The sequence below is a fragment of the Petaurus breviceps genome, unplaced genomic scaffold, assembly GCF_028583685.1.
Source record: "Petaurus breviceps papuanus isolate PSGF00001 unplaced genomic scaffold, PetGlider_PUasm1.0 419, whole genome shotgun sequence".
In the NCBI taxonomy this organism is placed as follows: domain Eukaryota; kingdom Metazoa; phylum Chordata; class Mammalia; order Diprotodontia; family Petauridae; genus Petaurus; species Petaurus breviceps.
The window spans coordinates 7,592,982-7,613,959 of NW_027186324.1; the positions used below are offsets into that span (position 1 = coordinate 7,592,982).

A 20,978-nucleotide genomic window follows, 5' to 3' on the forward strand; every position below is an offset into this window, starting at 1 on the left:
CTCTTACACTGGGTTTTCAAAATAAGGAAGGCAAGGGTGGTTCTTCCCTCCTGTGATTGCATCACCAGATTGTACTTTTAAGGCCTCTTGGACAACATCCAGAAAATCAGAAGACAGAGACAGAGAGATCCCTTCTCTAACTTGTTCTGAATCTAATGAGATCACAGTCACTCTCACTCTTCCCTCAAGTTCAGTGACCAAGAATGTCACATGAGCCTTGATAACCTTCCTAACTTCCCAGGAAAGCTCTTTCCTAAAGGCTTAAATCCTAATTTGCCTGAAGATTACCAACTCACTTCAGTTGCTCCCTAGTTTACCCTGTTTGGGCATGAGATGGGTGTAGTCGAGTTACCTAAGAATGACAAGGGCCCAAAGGAACAACCCTCATTCTGATTACCTTCCTAAGGAGATATGTATAACTTGAAAATCCTGATTTCTTACTAACTAAAGTTAGTAAATTAGTAAATCTTCTAGTAAAATACAGCTAATCTGAAAAGAGCACCAACTTCAGGCAGACATAAGTTCAAATCCTGCCAAACACACATACTACCTGTGAGAGTCACTTAACTTTGATTGCCTTAAAAAAAATCTATCATCTATCTATCTATCTATCTATCTATCTATCTATCTATCTATCTATCTATCTATCTATCTATCTATCTATCTATCTATCTACCTGTCTGTCTCTCTGTCTGTCTGTCTGTCTGTCTGTCTATCTATCTACCTTCTCTTAAATTCAATGACACCCAAGAATTCTTTAGCAATCAACTTTGATTCTTGGTCCAAGTTGATTTCCTTTTATGAACATCAACAATATAGCCTTTCAGATATTAATAATTTCTGTTTACAATCAAGCTTAACTCCCTGGCTAAGATTTAGATGGACTCAATTGTTAGGAATTCATTTGCACTACAGCAATGGGATATTTATTCAAAATTGCCACTTCCCCTCATGGGCCCTAAAATGAGTAAAGCATAGTGCTCCTCATAATCTGAAATGCTAAAATATGTAACTGTCTTCTTTCTATTCTAGTTTACTCAGATCCTTCTTTACTCAACAGGTTGAGAATCCAGACCTAGCAAACATCAAAACTGACATCATACTCCATGTTTCTATTTCTGTCCAGAGCACCAGATCATTGTGGGCTCAGCTAACTGAGTTTCTGGCCTTCTGGTCAACCATTCATGTTGCTGTGGACTCCAGTCTCCAAGTGTGGGAAGCCATCTGGTGCTTGTCATCCTTGCCGTGTGACCCATCCTGTGTCACTTGCTTTGCATGAAAAATGTCCAGCAGTGTATCCACCACCTCTGACCTTCTCAGAATCTCTTCATTTGTTACTCAGGACTGCTCAGCACATCATTGTCATTCTTCCTTAATGCTTCACAGCCTCTAAATGTAAAATCTCCCAAAATAAACATAGTATAGCTAGGCAAGTGTTCACAAATGGGGTGTAAGTACTGGTGATCTTTTTTTTTTTTTTTGGAGGGGGGAAGGCAAGGCAATTGCCTTGTGTTAAGTGACTTGCCCAAGGTCACATAGCTAGTAGGGCGTGTCAAGAGTCTGAGACAGGATATGATTGGATATAATTGGCCGTGGTTGTTATGTGAAATCTAAACAAGGTCTACAAAGGTATGCTCGAGAGTCTGCTTAAACTGGAGCTGATTGTTAAATTTTCAGTGTAAGCATTTACACCTTGGAAAACCAGCAAAACTATAAATCAGGATTTGATATTTGCTTTGCTGTTTGTCCAGACTTTTGAAAGTGACAGAGAAAATATTAATAATGCGGATTAAACACAAAAGTGTATCCTGAGTGCATTTCTCCCCAGAGAGTCAGTTGTTAAACATTTACCAGCACACCACTGCATTTGCATATCTTCATCAGAGTCTAAAAGTTGCATCCCTTGCATTTGAAATTTGTTCCTGTGTGTCACTGTCAATCAGATGCTTTCTGACTTCACTAACATGTAGCTAAGTAGATTTATTATCAAATAAACTGTCAATAGAATTTTCTGACAATACAAATATTTTGTTTGTTTGCTTGGAGGGAGAAAGTCAAAGCAATTGGGGTTAAGTGACTGGCCTAAGGTCACACAACTAGTGAGTGTCAAATGTGAGGCCAGATTTGAACTCAGGTCCTCCTGACTCCAGGGTCATGCTCTATTCACTGAGCCACCTAGCTGCCCCTGTTTGTTTGTTTTAAACAGTAATTTTTTTATTTATTTATTTTTCTAATTACAGGTAAAGATTCATTTTTAAATAAAATTTTGAGTTCCAAATTTTCTCCCTCACACCCTCCCCTCACTCCTATCTTTTTTAGCAATCGGGGTTAAGTAACTTGCTCAAGGTTACACGGCCAGTTATTTCTGGGTGTGGTGCTGAGTGTCTGAGCCCAGGATTTGATCTCCAGGTCATCCTGACACTAGAGCCGGTGCTCTTACTTGCTGAGCCCCCTGGCCGCCCCTACCCTCACTCCTATCTTAAGAGAGGAAGCAATTTTATATAGGTTACATTGAACATCCACAGTTATGAAAAGCAAACATTAAAGCAATTTCTGCTCATGCCGCACTAACCTTTCTTCCCTAGCGGGCTGGCTGCCTCACCCACTCCTCTCACACTTCTCAAGCTGGGCAGCATTCACAAACATTTACAAGTGCTGGCACGGATAACTCAAGATGGAAGCAGTTAGAGCTGCAGGTGCTAAATGAATATTAGCCACTCAGCTCTGCCAAGCTGGAGGCCGCAAGGGAACAAAAGAACCGGTCAAGTGCGATAGGCTAAAGGAATAAATGAGACAATGGGTGGAAAGTGTTTTGCAAACCTTAGAACGCTATTTTAGAAATACCAGCTACTCTTATTGTTAAGACCAGCTGCAATAACAGGGTAATGGTGGTCTCCATGAAAGGGCCTAAAGAGGCTTCATGTGTGGGAGGTGAGGACGACAAAGGAACTGATTGACAGGAAGGAAGAAAAAAGGGAAATGAGAAGAATATCTTCTCTTGGCATGAAAATTATAGCAGCATTTCTGCAAAACCTAATTTAGGTCCTTTCATGGGTTGCTGCAGCTGTTCTTCACAATGACTTGTCCTTTAGCTGTTTCATATGACCTGGTCCCTCGCTTCCGTGGTGGATCTGTACCAGAAGCTGAAAGCTTCTTTCTCAAGTATCATTGCTATGTCACTAAAAAGGCCATGTGGTGGGATAGTGCTGGCCCCCAGATCAGGAAGATCAGGTCCAGATCCCTCCTCTGACATTTACTATCATCTTCAGTCGTTCTGATCCATGCCTTGTCACTGGACCCAGAAGACTCCGGAGGAGAGAGTGAGGCTGGTGACATTGCACAGCCCTGCCTCACTTAAGTCCGATTCACTTGCAAGTCATGGCCTCACCTCTATGATGTTATGGCTCTTTGTGAGAAGGAAGGACAAACAGCAAGAACAATCTCTGGGACCCTGAGTGCCCAAAATATAAACTGTAGAGAAAGTGCCAGCCTGCTTTGGTAGAGGGAATAAGTCAGAGGAGCTCCTTACAGCAATGAAATCCGGACAAACCAACCAAGCGAATCACAGGACTTGGGGTTCAGAGCGTCCTTGGGGGCATCTAGCTTCTTCATTTCATAGAGAGGTGACTTCTCCAGGTCACCCGGGAACTGGATTCAAATTCGCATGCTCTGACTCAATACTCAGTGTTCTTATTGCTTTGTCCGAGGCGTCCTTGCCATGCCTGAAGTCTTAAACGTCTCCTCACTCATTTCCTCTCACTCCAGATTAAAGCTCTTGACCATGAGCCCTCACCTCCTCCACCTTTTTCAGCTCTTAAACTCTGCTGTGAGCTCCTTCCTCTGACGGCTACACCAGCAATGTCCCAGGGCTCCCGACCTCTGCTTCTGCTTCTCCCCCTGTGGAGGGCCTTTCCAAGATTACTTCCATCTGGACCCATTCACTTCAAACCCTCCAGTAACCACCAGGACGTTTTCCCTCCCAGGTCCCAGATTACTTTAGTATTTTGCATCCACCCAATATAGGTTTACAAGCGATTAACTTTTAGCTAGCTGTGTTTAAATTTTAGGATCACAGACCCAGTGCTAGGAAGCCACGTAGAATCCTAGAATTATAAAACAGAATTAGAATGGACCTGGGGCCACCTAATATAGCCCCCTCATTTTTCAGAAGAGTAAACTGAGACCAGGGAAGTGAAGTAAATCACCCCAAGTCATACAGGTAACAGTAATAATGATGCTGATGATAGCTGGCATTTATGCATCATTTCAAGGTTTGCAAGGCTCTTTTACAAATATGATCTCATTTGATCTTCACAACAACCGTGGAATATAAGTATTACTATTGTCCCCTTTTCACAGATGAGGAAACTGAGGCAGATAGAGATTAAGCAATTTGCCCAGGGTTACAGGGCTAGTAAGTGTCTGAGGTTGGATTTGAACTCAGGTTTTCCTGACTCCAGGCCCAGTGCTCTCTCCACAGTTACCTGCCTCTAATATTCAGTGTAACAGGTGAGAACCTGAGGGTTTTGTCTCTAGAGCTGATGTCCTTTCCACTGTACCTTCTATTTAAATCAAATTCCATAACTAATCATTATATTATATTATGTTATGTTATGTTATATGTTATGTTATATTAATTATTTTATATTGTATCATATCATATTACACCATATCATGTCATGTCATGTAATATCATATCATATCATATCATGTCATGTCATGTCATATCATATATCATATTATTGATGTGAGAAGGTGGAGAGTTTGAGGTGAATCTGGTTCTACTTCTTTGATTCCCCAGAACCCTGAATGCAAAATGTCCATTTCTGATGAATAAAATGTTGATTTGGTTTCTTGAATTTATTCCTGCTTAAGAGAGCCCTCTGCTGACTGAAATGAAACGTAGCCCAGCTGTCCTCTGGAATTAGTTTGATGAGTTTTTAATAATAAACCCACTGGTAATTGCCTAATGATTGTTGTAAGACAGTACCCATCATACTTTCATCACTTTCTCTACTTCAGGACAGATGAGTCAGAGGCATATGGCACAACCCAAGGTGTGAAATAATGCTTGCTTTCTGTGACAGCAGGACAGAGAAACTTCAGGGGCACCTCTTTGTTGGCTTTCCCTTTGAGAGAGCAGGGATTCCACGAGAACTCCATGTTTTAAATATTCTAATATTGAAAATCTTAGTTTATGAAGCCATTGTGTGTTTTCATGCTTGTGTTAATTTATATTTGTGGTCTGAGAAAAAAATGAAATTTTAGAAGCTGAAATTTTAAAGAAATACTCAAGTGAAAGCCAACAGACCACCATTAATAACCTAGAAATGCAATCCTTAAATCAGTTTATAGCAGTCTAAGGAGTCAGAATAAGTCTCTTTGAATTTTCCAAGCAATTATTTAATTTACCCAACAGAACCTGGCTAATGTTTTCATTGCATTAGTAAGACGCAGAGTTGTGGACTATGTTATTTCACAGAATTTTTAGAGCTTCAAGTAATCTTAGGGATCCTTTAGTTTCAGAAATTTTAAACTGTGTGTATGTGTGTGACTGTGTTTGTTTGTTGAAACTTATGAACCCTTTCTCAGCATGTTTTTGAATGCATGAAATAAAATATATAGGATTACAAAAGAAATCACCTGCATTGAAATACAGTTATCAAAATATTTTAAAACAAAAACAATTTCATGGGCTTCAGGTTAGGAACCTCTGCTTTGGTCTTGGCTCACAACCCTGCAAGATTCATGCTATTATTATCCTTATTTTGCAAATGAAGAAACTGAGGTAGACAGAGGCTAAGTGACTTGCCCAGGTTTATGCAAGTAGTATCTGAAACCAGATTTGAACTCGGATCTTCTTGGCTCTAGACCCAAAATAGTACACGGCACTACCTTGCTCTTCAACATGACACAAAACAGATCAACAACCCCTACAATCTAGTTTAGTTCCTTCATTTTATGGCTAAGGTTACCGAGACCAAGAAATAGTGAAACGAGATATTCAAGGTCACAAAGTCATAAATAGCATCTTGACTCCAAATCAAGCATGTTTTCCTGAAAGCCATGCTGCCTTCTCAGTCCTACAGAACTATTCCCCCTCTTCTTCATAGAATTTCTTTTATTTAAAATTATTTTCCTTACTGCCTTACCATCTAATCCACATTAATATGGACTTGTTGGCTTGTTTAGGTAGAATCAAAATAGACTGAGGGGTAGGAAATGACTATGCCAAGGACTCAATATTTTTTTTTAATATAATGGACCCCTTCTTAAAATAACATGTTTGCTTTAATTCATAATTGAAGGAAATGCTAAATTTCAGTTAGAGACTATTAAAAATTAGAATGTTGTTTATTTTGTCCTTTCTCGCTCAAGTACATGGACCCTCCTGAAGTCTGTCCACAGACTAGTGGGTCAGTGTTCATGAGTTTAAAAACCCCTAGTCTAGAGTAATGGATATTTTTTATGGCCCAATAAACAGGGAAGGTAGATGGTACAGAGAATAGAATGCTGGGGCTGGAGTCAGGAAGATATAGCTGCCTGAGTTCAAATCTAGTCTCAGATGTTAACTAGCTGTGTGACCCTCGGCAAGGCACTTAACACTATTTGCCTCAGTTTCCTCATCTGTAAAGTGAGCTGGAGAAGGAAATGACAAACCACTCCAATATCTCTGCAAAGAAAACCCCAAATGGGGTCACAATGAATTCAGCACGACTAAAATGACTAAGCAAGGGCATGGTCCAATAAAGCCGGCCCCTGTAGGGAGCACTTGGTGTGGGGCCCAGAGAAGGGCAGAGGGCTGGTACCTCAGGTGAAGGGGAAGAAGAAGATCAGCAAAATAATTAGTTAAAGCAGGAAGCTATGTTTCTGTGAGAGAAAGGGAAAGATAATATGACCTGTTTGGGATCTCTCATCCCTTAACTCAACTGAATTTATCTTCAAATGTTGACTTGAGAACGTGTTTCCTGATCTTTGCCAGGGCACCCAAATTTCTGGTTAGGGATGGTTGCACAGATTCTGACAGCCCCAAGCAGAAAAACAAAGTGTAGATAGAGAAGAAGCACAGAGTTGTTGGGTTTTGGGGGGGTTTTTTTGGGGAGGTGCAATGAGGAGAGGGGAAAAATAACCCCTCCAAAAATTGGCCATGTCACAATTTAAAGGACAAAACTGCAAAAGATAACTAATTTTAAACACCCTCATTGCTTGGACATTAACTATTGGCTAAGTAACTTATATTGTTCAACTGTTAGATTTGAAAAATAATGTTTATAAATATTAATTACTAAATATTGCCTGAGAATAGAGGATATATTAGGGAGGGTCCCTAAGCTTGCTTCCCTATGGAATTAGCCACTTCCTAACCTAGCAGGCACAGCTGGAGGTCAGGATGTGCATTAAGCATTTCTAATAATTAGCTGGGCACTCCGTCTCAGTAGGACTCTTTCCAAGAGGCAGGAGCTGTATAGAGTCCAATAAATATGTAAGTTACCTATTTCTGGTCATGTCTGATATCTGGATTTCTTTACCAAGACTACAGAAGTTTTGGGAACAAAGAAATATTTGAAAATCTGACAACACCCTTCCTTATTAGGCCAAACACCACCAATGGGCCTTGACATTTCATGGTGAGAGAGAGTGAAGCTTAGGAAGGGATAGTTCCTTAAGTAGCTACACCCCCAAGTGCCAGAAATTAATTAGTATCATTCCTTACATGGAGCGGGGAGGAAGTGTGTATCTGAAAATCTCCCTTTAAATAAAAATGCTTGGGTTATTCAAGTCAAAACAGTATTATAGGTAAACAAGCACGTATGTGTCTTAAATGCATTTTACTACTGACCTTACTCTTTACTTAGTTGTTTAAACGAAAACAGTGTTTTTCAGCTTCTTAATGCAAGCTTAAACACATTTGTTTTTTTACATTTTGTTCAGAAGAAAGTTAGTCTATTCCCCAGGGTGTGCCTGATAGGAAAACTACAATCATATTTATTTAGTTAATCCCAAGCAAACTTTGCATGCAATGCTGACTCAGAAGAGGAAGACACGCAATACTGCTCTTTCAAGTTTTAAACTCTCAGATCCACATAAATGTCATAGCTCCTACACAGACTGGGTACTACAATAATAAATGTATTAGCTATTTAGAAAACAAAACAATATTATTGGAAAAACAGACTTAAGCCTAATCTTTTCTATACCTATATTTTCAGTTCAAATGCCTTCCTTTCCCTATTACAAATGCAACAGATAAACAGACTAGCACATAAATGCTTAAAAATGCTTTTTGACTAATAGATTTTTTAATCACAAAATATTACAGAGCAAATTTTAATGTGTGGAGCTGTTATGTATATGTGTGCGTGAACATATAAACATAATACATAGACATTTCAGGTTTTTCGAGTGCCACTAAAATATACATTATTTAATTGTTAAAAAGTGACCCAAACCAATGTACTAATTATGAATGGATGGATGGATGGATGAAAAAGCTTAATTGACCACTTTTTATGTTTATGCTTAATTGTGCTAAATATTGAGCTTACCGGGGGCGAAGTCAAGATGAAGGAATAGAAACAGGACTTCCGTGAGGCTCCGGCTCTCACCACCTCCAATTCATGTAAAAGGGAACTCTGAACAAACTTTGCAGCTACAGAACCCACAAAAATGACACAGAGAAGCTAACCTCCCACTGAGGACGGCCCGGCAGGCTGGCAAGAATCGGCCAGTGCAGAGTTCTGGGAGCTGAGCGCAGCCCCACGCTGAGGCTTTAGCCCCATGGCTGGCCTGATCAACCACTGGCCGGAGGGACTCCAGACCACCAGCAGCTGTGGCGATCCAGAATTATCAACACATAGATGCTAAGGACAAAGTTAGAGGTCAGTGCAGTCTGGACTTTGGGACCCAGCAGCTGGGAGTGCGTCAGCTTTTGCACCCCAGGGCAAGAAGCTGCTGAGGTCTGCACCACGTGGCAGCTTCAGCTCCTGGCCTGCAGTGTAGGGGCACCAAGCGACCAGTCTGAGGTATAATACCTCTTGCTTTAATCTGCTTGGATATGGATTGAGGTCTAGGGGGGAGGTACTTAGTTGTGCGACCAGCTTTCCAGAGCATGTGGAGGCTTCAGAGAGGGCACCCAACTCATACTTCCGGCAGCTGAGAAAACCCCAGCATTTGGAACGAAGCTCCACCATCTGGTGGCAGAGTCCTACTGTGGCAAAAAGCCCAAAAGTCAAGTAATTGAGTGGCAAAATGACCAGGCAAAGGAAGCAAACCAAGCAAAGCAATCCAACATTAGACTCCTATTTTGGGGACAAAAAGGAGCAAAGCATGGAACATGAGGAAAACAGTGAAGTCAGAACTCCTGCATCAAAAGCTTCCAAGAAAAATACGAGCTGGTTACAGGCCATAGAGGAACTTAACAAGCAGATAAGAGAAGTGGAGGAAAAACTGGGAAGAGAAATGAGAACGATGCAAGAAAATTATGAAATGAGAGTCAACAGCCTGACTGAGGAAAATCACACCTTAAAAAACACACTAACTCAAATGGCAAAAGAGGCTTAAAAAGGCAATGAGGAGAAGAATACCTTAAAAAGCCGAATTTGCCAGATGGAAAAAGAATCTCAAAAGCTCAATGAGGAGAACCATTGCTTCAGAATTAGATTGGAGGAAATGGAAGCTAATGACTTTGTGAGAAATCAAGATGCTGTTAAACAGATCCAAACAAATGAAAGAATAGACGGCAATGTGAAATATCTCATAGGAAAAACCACTGACCTGGAAAATAGATCCAGGAGAGATAATTTTAAAATTATTGGACTACCTGAAAAACATGATCAAAGTAAGAACCTAGAAATCATCCTCCAAGAAATTCTCAAGGAAAAATGCCCTGATGGTTTAGAACCAGAGGGTAAAATAGAGGTTGAAAGAATCCACCGATCACCTCCTGAAAAAGATCCCAGAAAGAAAACTCCTAGGAATATTATAGCCAGGTTCTGGAATTCCCAGATCAAGGAGAGAATGTTACAAGCAGCCAGGAAGAAACAATTTGAATATTGTGGAAACACAATCAGGATAACTCGGGATCTGGCAGCTTCTACACTGAGGGATCGAAGGGCCTGGAATATGATATACTGGAGGTCAAAGGAGCTGGGATTAAAACCAAGAATCACCTACCCAGAAAAACTGAGCTTCATGTTTCAGGGGAAAATACAGTCATTCAGTGGAATAGAGGACTTTCAAGCATTCTTAATGAAAAAACCAGAGTTGAATAGAAAATTTGACATTCAGATAAAGAAGCAAGAGAAGCATGAGAAGGTAAACAGGGAAAAGAAATCATAAGGAATTTATCAAAGTTGAACTATTAACATTCCTACATGGAAAAATGATAAAACTGATGAAACTTTTCTCAGTATGAAAATAGTTGAAGGGAATATATATATATATATATATATATATATATATTTATTTATTTGTATCGGAGGGTATACAGGCATATGAATACATATATGAATGTGTGTATATATACTTACAGGTATACATAGATAGAGGGCACAGGACCAGTTAAATAGGAAGGGATGATACTTAAAAGGTGAAATTAAGAGGTGAGAGAGGAATATAATGAAAGAAGATGGGGAGAGGCAGAATGGGGGTAAACTATCTCATATAGAAGAGGCAAGGGAAAATGGCTACAATGGAGGAAAAGAATAGGAAGGCAAAAGGGAACAGGTCAACCTTATTCTCATTGAATTTGGCTCAGGTAGGGAATGACATACACACTAAATAGGGTATCTCACACTATAGGGAAGGGGATCAGAGGGGGGATGATGGAAGGGAGGGCAGCCTGAGAGGGAGGGAAGTTGGAAGCACCCACTTTTGAAAAGGGACAGGATCAAAGTAGAGAATGGAACAAGTGGGAGGTGGGATAGGAGGGAGGGAAATATAGTCAGTCTTTTATAATATATCCACTATGTTATTGTTTTGCATTAGCCACACATGTACAACCTATATTTAATTGCTTATCTTCCCAGTAAGTGTGGATGACATGGGAGGAAGGGAATTAATCTAAAATTCAAAGTTTTAAAATCAAATGCTTAAAATATATATATATATATACTATTATTAATATTATTTTACATGTAATTGGGAAATAAGTTATACAGGTATTGGGGCATAGAGATCCACCATGCCCTACTGGAAAAGTTGAAAGGGGTATGGGAGAAAACATGGGAGAGAGCAGGTTGGAGGAGGGGATATCCTGTGGGACTGCCATTTGGGGGTGGTGGGTAGGGAAAAAAGAGGGAGAAAATTTGTAACTCAAAATCTGGTGGAAACGAATGATGTAAATCAGAAGTTAATAAAGCATTTGAAAAATGGAAAATAAATAAATAAATATCGAGATTACTGATACAAAAAACACATAGTCTCCTGCCCTTGAGGAACTTACATTTAAATGGGGGAGACTGCACATAGAGGAGAGAGATAGGCAGGGAGAGACATTTTATTCCAGAACTTGATAGGGATGGGGAAAAGTATTTGGCAGCAGATTTACATGCCCCATCCAGGAGTTATACAGAGTTAGTTTGATCTTGGCTCTCATGGTTCCAGAACAGTAGAGGAGAGGAGGGAAGTGTACACTGGACAAATGATAATCATTTGTTTAGTAGAATAATTCAAGGAGGTCAAAGTGATTCAGTGGTTTTACTAATTTAAACCTCATGGTATTATATATGGGAAAGTCATTATAATCACCAAATAATATTTGTTATATATACAGTCATGCATGGAGTTCTTAGGAAGTTTCTCTACTTCAGAGAAAATTAATTATGGTTTGAAATTTCAAGTCCACACCTGAAAGGTTTTCTCTAGCTCTCTTGTACCTGTGTAGTAACATAGAAGAAGATAAGTTTTTAGGTAGTGACTGCATGAACCCTTAAGGCTATATCTACATTTTTGTTCCTATGATATGGAGAGAAAGTATAGTATAATAAAAAGACTGCTAGATTTAAAATCAGTAGACTTGGGTTCTAATTTTGGTTCTGTCATTTAGTAATGGCGACCCTGAGTAAGTCAAGCATTATATCCCACACAGGTATATAACATCTCAGGTAAGTCTTTCAACTTCAGTTACTTTGTAAAATGAAAATGTTAGACTAGATTATTTCTAAGGTCTGTTTTGATTCTAAAATACTAGGCCTCATGGAAGATGCAAAGAATGTGGAGTATGTTAAGAAGCTTATAATCTACTTTGAGAGGAAAAACGAATAAAAAGTCCATTAACGATCTGCTGGTTATGAGATGAAACTCTTGCAGAGCTTTAATTTGCATTTCTCTAATGAGAGAATTGGAGCATTTTTTTTAATGTGGCCATAAATAGGCTGCGTTTCTTCCCTTGAGAACTGCCTCTTCAAATCCTTAGATTATTCATCAATTGCAAAAGGGCTCTTCTTACAAATCTGAATCAGTTTGCTATCTTAGAAATGAGACATTCATCTGAGAAACTTGTTAAACATTTATCTTTTAATCCTATCTCTATTGAATTTGCTTGTACAAAATCTTGTTAATTTTATCTAATTAAAATGATCTCTTTTATCTTCTGTTGTCCTTTGTATCCCTTGACTGATCATGGATTTTTCTTTTATCCACAGATTTGAAGGGCCATGTCTTCCTTTTTCCTGTAATTTGTTTATGTGATATTTTACATCTAGGTTTACATTTAGAACTTATCTTGGTACAGAGTATGAGGTAGTGGTCTAAATCTGATTTCTTTCCTATTGCTGTCTAATTTTTCCAATAGTTACTATCGACAAGTGAGTCCTTGTCAGAAAAGAGAAGAAATAATCTTAAATCCCTGGTAAGGAAACCCAGTACAATCCCAAATTTGTTTAGTGCCTATTATGTCCAAAGTATTCTGCTAGGTTACAGGGTTACAAAGATAAGAAATGGCAGTCCCTGTCCTCACGGAGTTTACATTCTTTGGGGAGAATATAATGTGTAAATATATAAGAATATACATGATCATTTGAGGAGAAACATAGGAACAGTAAAAACTAAGGGGATCAAGGAAGATTAAGGTACATTCCAAACATTGGGAACGGCCTATGTGAACAAGAGACCAAGGACCCCAGTCAGGGAACAGCCAGTAGGCCAATCTGGATGCACTATAAATTATGTAAAGGGAAATATAATATGCAATAATCCTGGAAAGGAAGGTCAGTCCAACTGTGAGGGCCTTGAACTCCAACCCAAGAGGTTTACATTTTGTACTAGGGGTAATAAGATACTACTAAAGGTTCTTGATCTGATTGGGTCCTGAAGGGAAGCAAATGTGGGCAAAACTTGAACAGAAATGAAAGGATGGCTAAATATTTAGAATGTTCTGGAACCAGTGAGGTCACCTTTAATGACAGCACAGAATTTATATAGAGCAGTGTTAGGAAACAAGGTACATTAGGACCAGATTGTAGATGAATGCCAGGCTAAGGAGTAAAGAATTTATTGAGTAAATAATGAGAACCCATGTATGTTTTTTGTTTGTTTGAGCAGGAAATGATATGATCAAAGTAATTTTTCAGGAATCAATCTGATGATGGCATATGGAATGAAGGTTAAATATAATGATACCAGGTAGAAGGCTAATAGTTCAGACTTGAAGTAATAAGGAAATGAGCTAGGTTAGTGGTGGTGGGAACAGAAGGAATATATTCAAGAGATGTCACACACTGTAAAAGAAGACTTAACAGACCTTGTTTGCTAGATTAGCTACAAGGAAGGGAAGGAAGGAGTCAAATCTGACAATCAGATGATAGGAATAAAATGAGCAGAATTTGTGCAAGATTATTATTGTGAAGACCTACGACTATTGAAAAACTTTAGAGTGATGATTCCAGAGGCCTCATGATGAAACATGTCCCCCATCTCTGGTCGGAGCAGTGGTACCCTCAGATGAGCCTTCCTGTTTGCTTGCTTTTTGACACGGCTGTTTTATTTGACTACACGGGCTAGTAACAGGGACTTGATGAAAGAAGTAGGAGAGAGAGAAGGTGGGTTTGAGTGAAAAAAATAAAAATTTAATAAAAACTAATTTTAAAATAAATTAAATAACAAAAATTAACTAAGATTTAGTTGAGAGATCACACAGGTAGCGTTAGACCCAGGATAAGAAGGCACACTATCTGACAGCAAAGAACATTCTCCTCCCCCTCAATCATAATGCCTCCTCTACTACACTGAGACTACTCCCTAAAACAACTGGTTCGAGTATTCCCTGGATATCCTTACCATGCCATGGCTAAATAAACCCCTTTTTGTTTACTATGTGATGGTCTACTTGAAGTGTCTTATTTTGTTCTAATCTGGAACCTGATCCACCTGACAGGCCTACAATATTTTGGCAGGAAGGCTGGATTGGGTCACAGTATCAACATGGTTCACATCAGGGCTGAAATAGGAGACGGACAATATACATCTGGGCCATGAGGTGAGTGGATGGTCAGATATGGCACCCTGGGGCAGGGCCCCTTCTGATTTGTCTCAATGAGATAAAAAGAAGGCTGCTAGTCCTCTGGTGTGATGAATTCAGCACATGTTGAAGGAGATTGACAAGAAGGATGAAGACCAATGCCAGGGGAGCATTCCCTGGTTATTTTTAAGGGTCCCACACAAGTACACTTTTTTCAGCACTTTCAGCACTTAGCCACAGAACTTTTGATTTCATGCCATGCTGGTGGAGGGGCAACCAGTGGACAAGCAGAAGTGAAAGGGTGATCCTGCTAGAGATGAGGTTTGATAGGCCATAGATAGACAGTGTGGTGTTTCATCCAGAGGTTTTACTGGAAAATGTGACAAATACCATTTAGAAAAGGTCTTTAAAGGAACAGAAGGGGAGCAGACATGAAGAGAAAAATTTGGAACCACCCCCCATGGTAAGAAAGATTTGGGCTTGTGCTCTATTACTTCCCAATGAAGCATGATTTCTTCTGCAGGATGGGTGGGCTTTCACCAAAAAGGAATTAGGTGAGCTGCAGAAGAAGCTTAAATTATAATCCAATGAGTCTCTCTGGATGGGGTGCCCCACTTGAATGGTGTCAGACTCAAGCTGTGGGCCTTCCTTGCCAAGAACCATATAGATACTGAGGGATAAACTGGTGAAATTCCAAAGGGATATATATTTTTTTGCTTTTTGCAGGGCAATTGGGGTTAAGTGACTTGCCCAAAGTCACATGGCTAGTAAATGTTAAGTGTCTGAGTCCGGATTTGAACTCAGGTCCTCCTGATTCCAGGGCCAGTGCTCTATTCACTGAGCCACCTAGCTGCCCCCCAAAGGGATATTTAAACAGCAGTAATTACCTAAACCTAGGTAATTACAATTCTCAGTGAAGAGAGGTGGGGACAGAGGGAGGCCAGGCACCAGCCACCCTAAGTGGATGGAGGTAGATCCCTTCCTGTCCCATAGGGCACTTTGGGTAAAGCTCCTGAAACAGGGAGCTGATGAAGAAGCCCTTGATCATCAGCCTATAGGTGTGCCAGTAAATTTGCACTGTGGATTGGGTCAGTGAGGCTGTTTCAGAGCTTAGAGCAAGCCCCCAACCCATTTGGAAGTTCTGAGCTATCCAAATCTCAGTATCTAAACTCGATAAAGTCTGAGAAGGGATCTCCCTTAGGTCAAGGCTAAGGTTCCCCTGAAGCTAGGGTCATCATGGTAGGCCTTAGCCAAGTCACCCTGCTTGGTCACAGTTGGGGTGGCTAATAAGGATGGATGTATTTTGAGAAAGGACGTCATGAACACTTAGAAGCTAGTACCTGTAAGGGTCTTTTCTACAACTTCTACATTGGTTATTGGGAGCAGAGACAAATAGAAACCTTGCAGTTGCCCAAATCATTTGGCATAATTAATACCAAATAATATCAGGTCATAGGGTGGAGGTGAAAGGCATTTCCCCTTTACTGATGAAATTTTACTGTACCAAATTCCCTTACAACAACCTTGTATGGATAGTAAAGAAGGCAGATGGCATCTGGAAGCTTATGGTGGACTAAAGGAAGCTAAAAAGTTGTCCCTTCCATTGTTTCAGCTAATCCTCTCCTCTTCAATGTGGTGGACTAGACAGCCCAGGACCCAGGTGCCCTTCAGATTTGGCAGATATCATGGTGCCATGTGAGTCACCATACCCCACTGACCAGAAACATTTCTTTTTTTTTCCAATGGGGGAAGGCAGGGTAAAGACTTGTCCAAGGTCACATGGCTAGTGCATGTTAAGTGTCTGAGGCCGGATTTGAACTCAGGTCCTCCTGAGTGCTCTATTCACTGTGCCACCTAGCTGCCCCAGAAACATTTCTATATGACTATGAGGAGGGCTGTCTACCTGAACCATTGCTGCATCTTTTCTGTGCTGAAGCTTCCTCTTAACTATGAACATCTCATTTTATTCCCATCTCAAGCCAGTCTGAGTGATGTCTCATCTACAATATTGGCCAACTACACAACACATGCTGACAGAATGGCCTGGGGTCATTCTCTCACACGAGGAGTCAAAGTAGAGCTTCAGAGAGGTGCTAATGATCTTCCCCTCCTGGATTCCACACGTGAAATGCTAACAAACAATAGCAATACACAAATATCCTCACAAGGTCTTATTATTAGAGCTATGTACAAATGTGCTTTGAGTCATTTGCAAGCAATATTGATTGATTTACCTCCCTCTGAGTGAGGATGGAAAGCCTTTATAGTCATAAAGACCCTGGGAAGCAAAAGAGACATAAAAAAGTTATAGGAACTACAGAGATTAGGCATTATGAAAAGCAGGTGGCATATGACAGGACCCGTTGACCCTGCCATATCTACCAATCATTTTTTCTCATTGTCTAACTTTATTTGGAAATTCTTTGTTGAGCAAATTGTTCAAATTCTATATCTAGATTAGAAAATTCATCTGGATAAACACAGTATACATTCTACTTTGTCATTTCATCCTATTTTGCCTACTATATGCACACCCTTTCTGAGAAACAGGAAGTTGTATTACATGTGAATTTTTTCTTACTTCAAAATATTCTTTGAAATATAATAATAAATATAAATAATCACTTAAATGCTTCCATGTAAAGTGATTTTAATCACATTTTAACGTTTCATTTTATTCTTTTAATTGAATTTATTCTAGTAAATTATTTTTGTTGTTCCATTTTGAAGAAAGCAGTTCATATTTTTAAAAAAATGTGCAAACATAAATGTTTCCAGTTATACAAATTCAAAGGTATGTCCAACATATGGTAAATATCTACACTAGAATATTATTTACTTCAAACTGATTTAGCATTTCCGAATATCACAAATACTTGTCTGTAACCATCAAGTTACTGGTTAATTTTTGGCCTATTATTTGTTCTTCTAAAAGGGGGAGGCATATTTTATATGGAAGTGATAATTATAGCTTATCTGAACATTCAAGTTTTGAGGCATGCACGCCTGCTACAGAACCATTGTACTTACTGTTTCAAAACCTCGGTGTGGGTGATCAGGAAATCCTGCTGGTTTAGCCACTTTAAATTCATCAAAAAGCAAAAATGGATCCAGATTTTTTAACTAAAAAAAAATAAAAATTAAGTGGTTAGAGATACCTTCAGAAGGCTTAACTAATCCTGGCCAGCAGAGACCAAATTCACAAACAGAGTCAAGCAGAAAGAGCCTTTCCTTATTGCCTCATACTCCACTTAGACATAGTACTGAAAAAGAGAAAAGATGTGTTATGTCTGATACTTTGCTATCATCAGGTCATGGCAGCTCATGAATTATCCTCATATCATCGATGACTCAATCTTACACTCCAAATTGCTTGGAAAGATGAGATGAGTAGAGAAGGAATTATTGTGCCCTCCCTGTTGTCAGGCTATCAAAGAGCTATTTTTTAAAATCATTTATTTATTTATTTTTAGTTTACAACATTCCGTTTCACCGGCTCTTTTTCTCCCCATCCCTTTCCTCCCACTTCCCCAAGATGGCATGCAATCTGATATGGGTTTTACATATAAATTCACATTACACATTTTCACCTTAGTCGTGTTGCAAAGAAGAATTAGAACCAGTGTAATGAACTATGAGAAAGGAGAAACAAAACAATAAAGATTGAGAGCAAATGGTATGTTTTGATCTGCATTCAGACTCCATAATTCTTTCTCTGGCTGTGGATGGCATTTTCCATCATGAGTCTTTTGGAGTTGTCTTAGAACCTTGCATTGCTGAGAAGAGCCAAGTCTATCTATTTGTCTATTATCTGTCTAGTGAGTCATCACAGATACAACGTGTCTGTAACTGTGTACAATGTTCTCCTGGTTCTGCTCCCCTCACTCGGCATAAGTTCATATTTAAGTCCTTCCAGGTTCTTCTGAAGTCCACCTGCTCATCATTTCTTACAGCACAATAGCATTCCATTACATTCATATGTCACAACTTGTTCAGCCATTACCCAATTGATGGGCATCCCCTCAATTTCCAATTCTTGATCACCACAAAAAGAGCTACTATAAATATTTCTGTACATGTGTAATGGGAATGGGAATTTGAAGATCTTCCCTGCCCCTTAATAGACTGATTTGCATGTCTCTAATTAATAGCGATTCAGAGCATTTTTTCATATGACTATAGATAGCTTTAATTTGAAGACCTTCCCCACCAATAGGCCAAATGTAATCACAAGGAGCCCACAGTGGGAGGAGCTTGCTGAAAGCGTGGAATGGGAAGGGTGGAGCAGGAAGGAGCAGAGCAGCTAGCATGAGGGAGAGAGGGGCATTTTTGCTTAAGGGAACCTGTTTTGTTTTGAAGGCCTGACAGAGAGAAGGCTTGGGGATGGCAGTGCTCGCTGACTTGGTAATGTGTACCAGTTTTTTGGTTGCTATGATGGATTTGGTTTTCTGGTGTTGGGATTCAGCTTTTTGGTATCTGAATAAATGTTTTGGTTCTGTCTTCCATGTAGAGAGATTTTGCAATTCAGAACTATGCTAGCATATTCATAGCTGCCATGGGCACTGTGAATAGTGCATTGGCATTAAAACATGTGGGTCCTTTTCCCAGCTGTATGATCTCTTTGGAATACAGCCTTAGAAGTAATATTGCTGGGTCAAAGGGTATGCACATTTTTCTAGCCCATTTAGGCATAGTTCTGAATTGCTCTCCATAATGATTGGATAAGTTTGCAACTCCACCAACAATGCATTAGTGTTCCAATTTTCCCATATCTTGTCCGACATTTATCATTTTTTTCTTTTGTTAATGTTAGCCAATCTGACAAGTGTGATGTGGTACCTCAGAGTTGTTTTGATTTGCATTTCTCTAATTAATCATGATTTAGAGCATTTTTTTTTGTATGACCATAGATAGCTTTAATTTCTTCCTCTGAAAACTGCCAATTCATATCCTTGACCATTTACCAATTGGGGAATGACTTATGTTCTTATAAATTTGACTCAGTTCTCTACATATTCTAGAGATGAGGCCTTTATCAGAGACAATGGTTGTAAAAATTCTTTCCCAGTTTTCTGCTTCCCCCCTAATCTTGGTTGCATTGGCTTTGTTTGTACAAAAACTTTTCAATTTAATGTAATCAAAATTATCCATTTTGCATTTCATAATGTTCTCCATCTCTGATTTGGTCATAAATTCTTCCGTTCTCCATAAACCTGACAAATACACCATTCCTTGCTCTCCTACACTGCTTATAGTATCAGCCTTTACAGATAAATCATGAATCCATTTTGACGTTATTTGGTATATGGTGTGAGAATGGTCTATGCCCAGCTTCTGCCATACTACTTTCCACCTCTCCTGGCAGTTTTTGTCAAATAGTGAGTCCTTATCCCAGAAGCTGGAGTCTTTGGATTTATCAAAGAGTAGACTACTATTGACTATTGTGTCTCATGTTCCTAACCTATTCCATTGATCTACCACTCTATCAAAGAGCTAAATCTGAGCCAAGTGTATGAACTCACCACTAAGATCAAAAGTTTACAGGCAGCTAGAGTGCTGAACCTGAATTCAGGAAGACCTGAGCTGAAAGCTAATCTCAGACTAGCCGATGACATTGTGCAAGTCACTTAACCTCTGTCTGCCTCAGTTTCCTCAGCTGTAAAATGGGAATAATGAGGGCACAAACCTCAAAGTGTTGTTAGTTGTTGAAGATCAGATGAGATAGTTATAAAGCACTTAGCAGATTCCCTGATATATATGGTAGGTGCTATGTTATTATCATTGCTAAGTAAAGCAGAAAAAGCTAGAAACACGTCCTGCCTCATTGCCCACAAGATCAGAGCAAATTTGCTGCTTTAGAAAGTGTTAGTCATGCATCCATTCCTCCCCTATTGACCACAAATTCAACCTATTCTTTCTATTAGCCATGAAGTCAAGTATGTCTGCAAATGCACGCACAGCAGGCAAGACCACAAAAGGTAGTCATGTGTAGCACAACCAGTGTAGATGCCAAGTACATTTTTGTGACAGCTGAAGAACTAACTGGTTATTGCCCTGGCTGGGTGAGGAAGGAAAATGGGGATGACTGTGAGAGGGAACTCTCCATCCCTATCCTATATTCAAGAGTTCTCCATAATACAGTGTCATTTCCATGGCTTCTTTTTAAGTAAATAACGAGATTCTTTTTTGTTTTGGATTTAACCTGACTTGCCCAAGGTCACACAGCTAGCAAGTGTCAGATGTATGAGGTTGGACTTGAACTCAGGTCCTCCTGACTCCAGGCCTGGTGCACTATTCACTGTGCCATTCTTAATAGATTGTAGTCATTTGACAAGTGTTAAGAGACACCTAATTAAGAAAGAAAGAAATTTAGTCCCTCAGTGCTAAACTTCAGAATTTAACATACCCTAAGTCACTAGCATCTTCCTCACTCTCTAGGTACCTTCCTTTACCATGTTAAAAACTTTCCATCTTTTAGAACTTTTGAAACACATGAGAATAATATTTCTATAAAATAACT

General features: G+C 39.5%; 1 protein-coding gene across 4 annotated transcripts in view; it reads right to left on the reverse strand.

Annotated features, from left to right (window-relative positions):
• The window catches only part of PIR (pirin), a 133,752-nt gene that overhangs the window by 106,064 nt on the left and 6,710 nt on the right, over nucleotides 1–20,978 (reverse strand). For all 4 annotated transcript variants that reach the window (XM_069100664.1, XM_069100661.1, XM_069100662.1 and 1 more), the window contains exon 3: nucleotides 17,489–17,581. In XM_069100664.1, coding sequence (XP_068956765.1) covers nucleotides 17,489–17,581 — 93 coding nt within the window. The remainder of the gene's footprint in view (nucleotides 1–17,488; nucleotides 17,582–20,978) is intronic.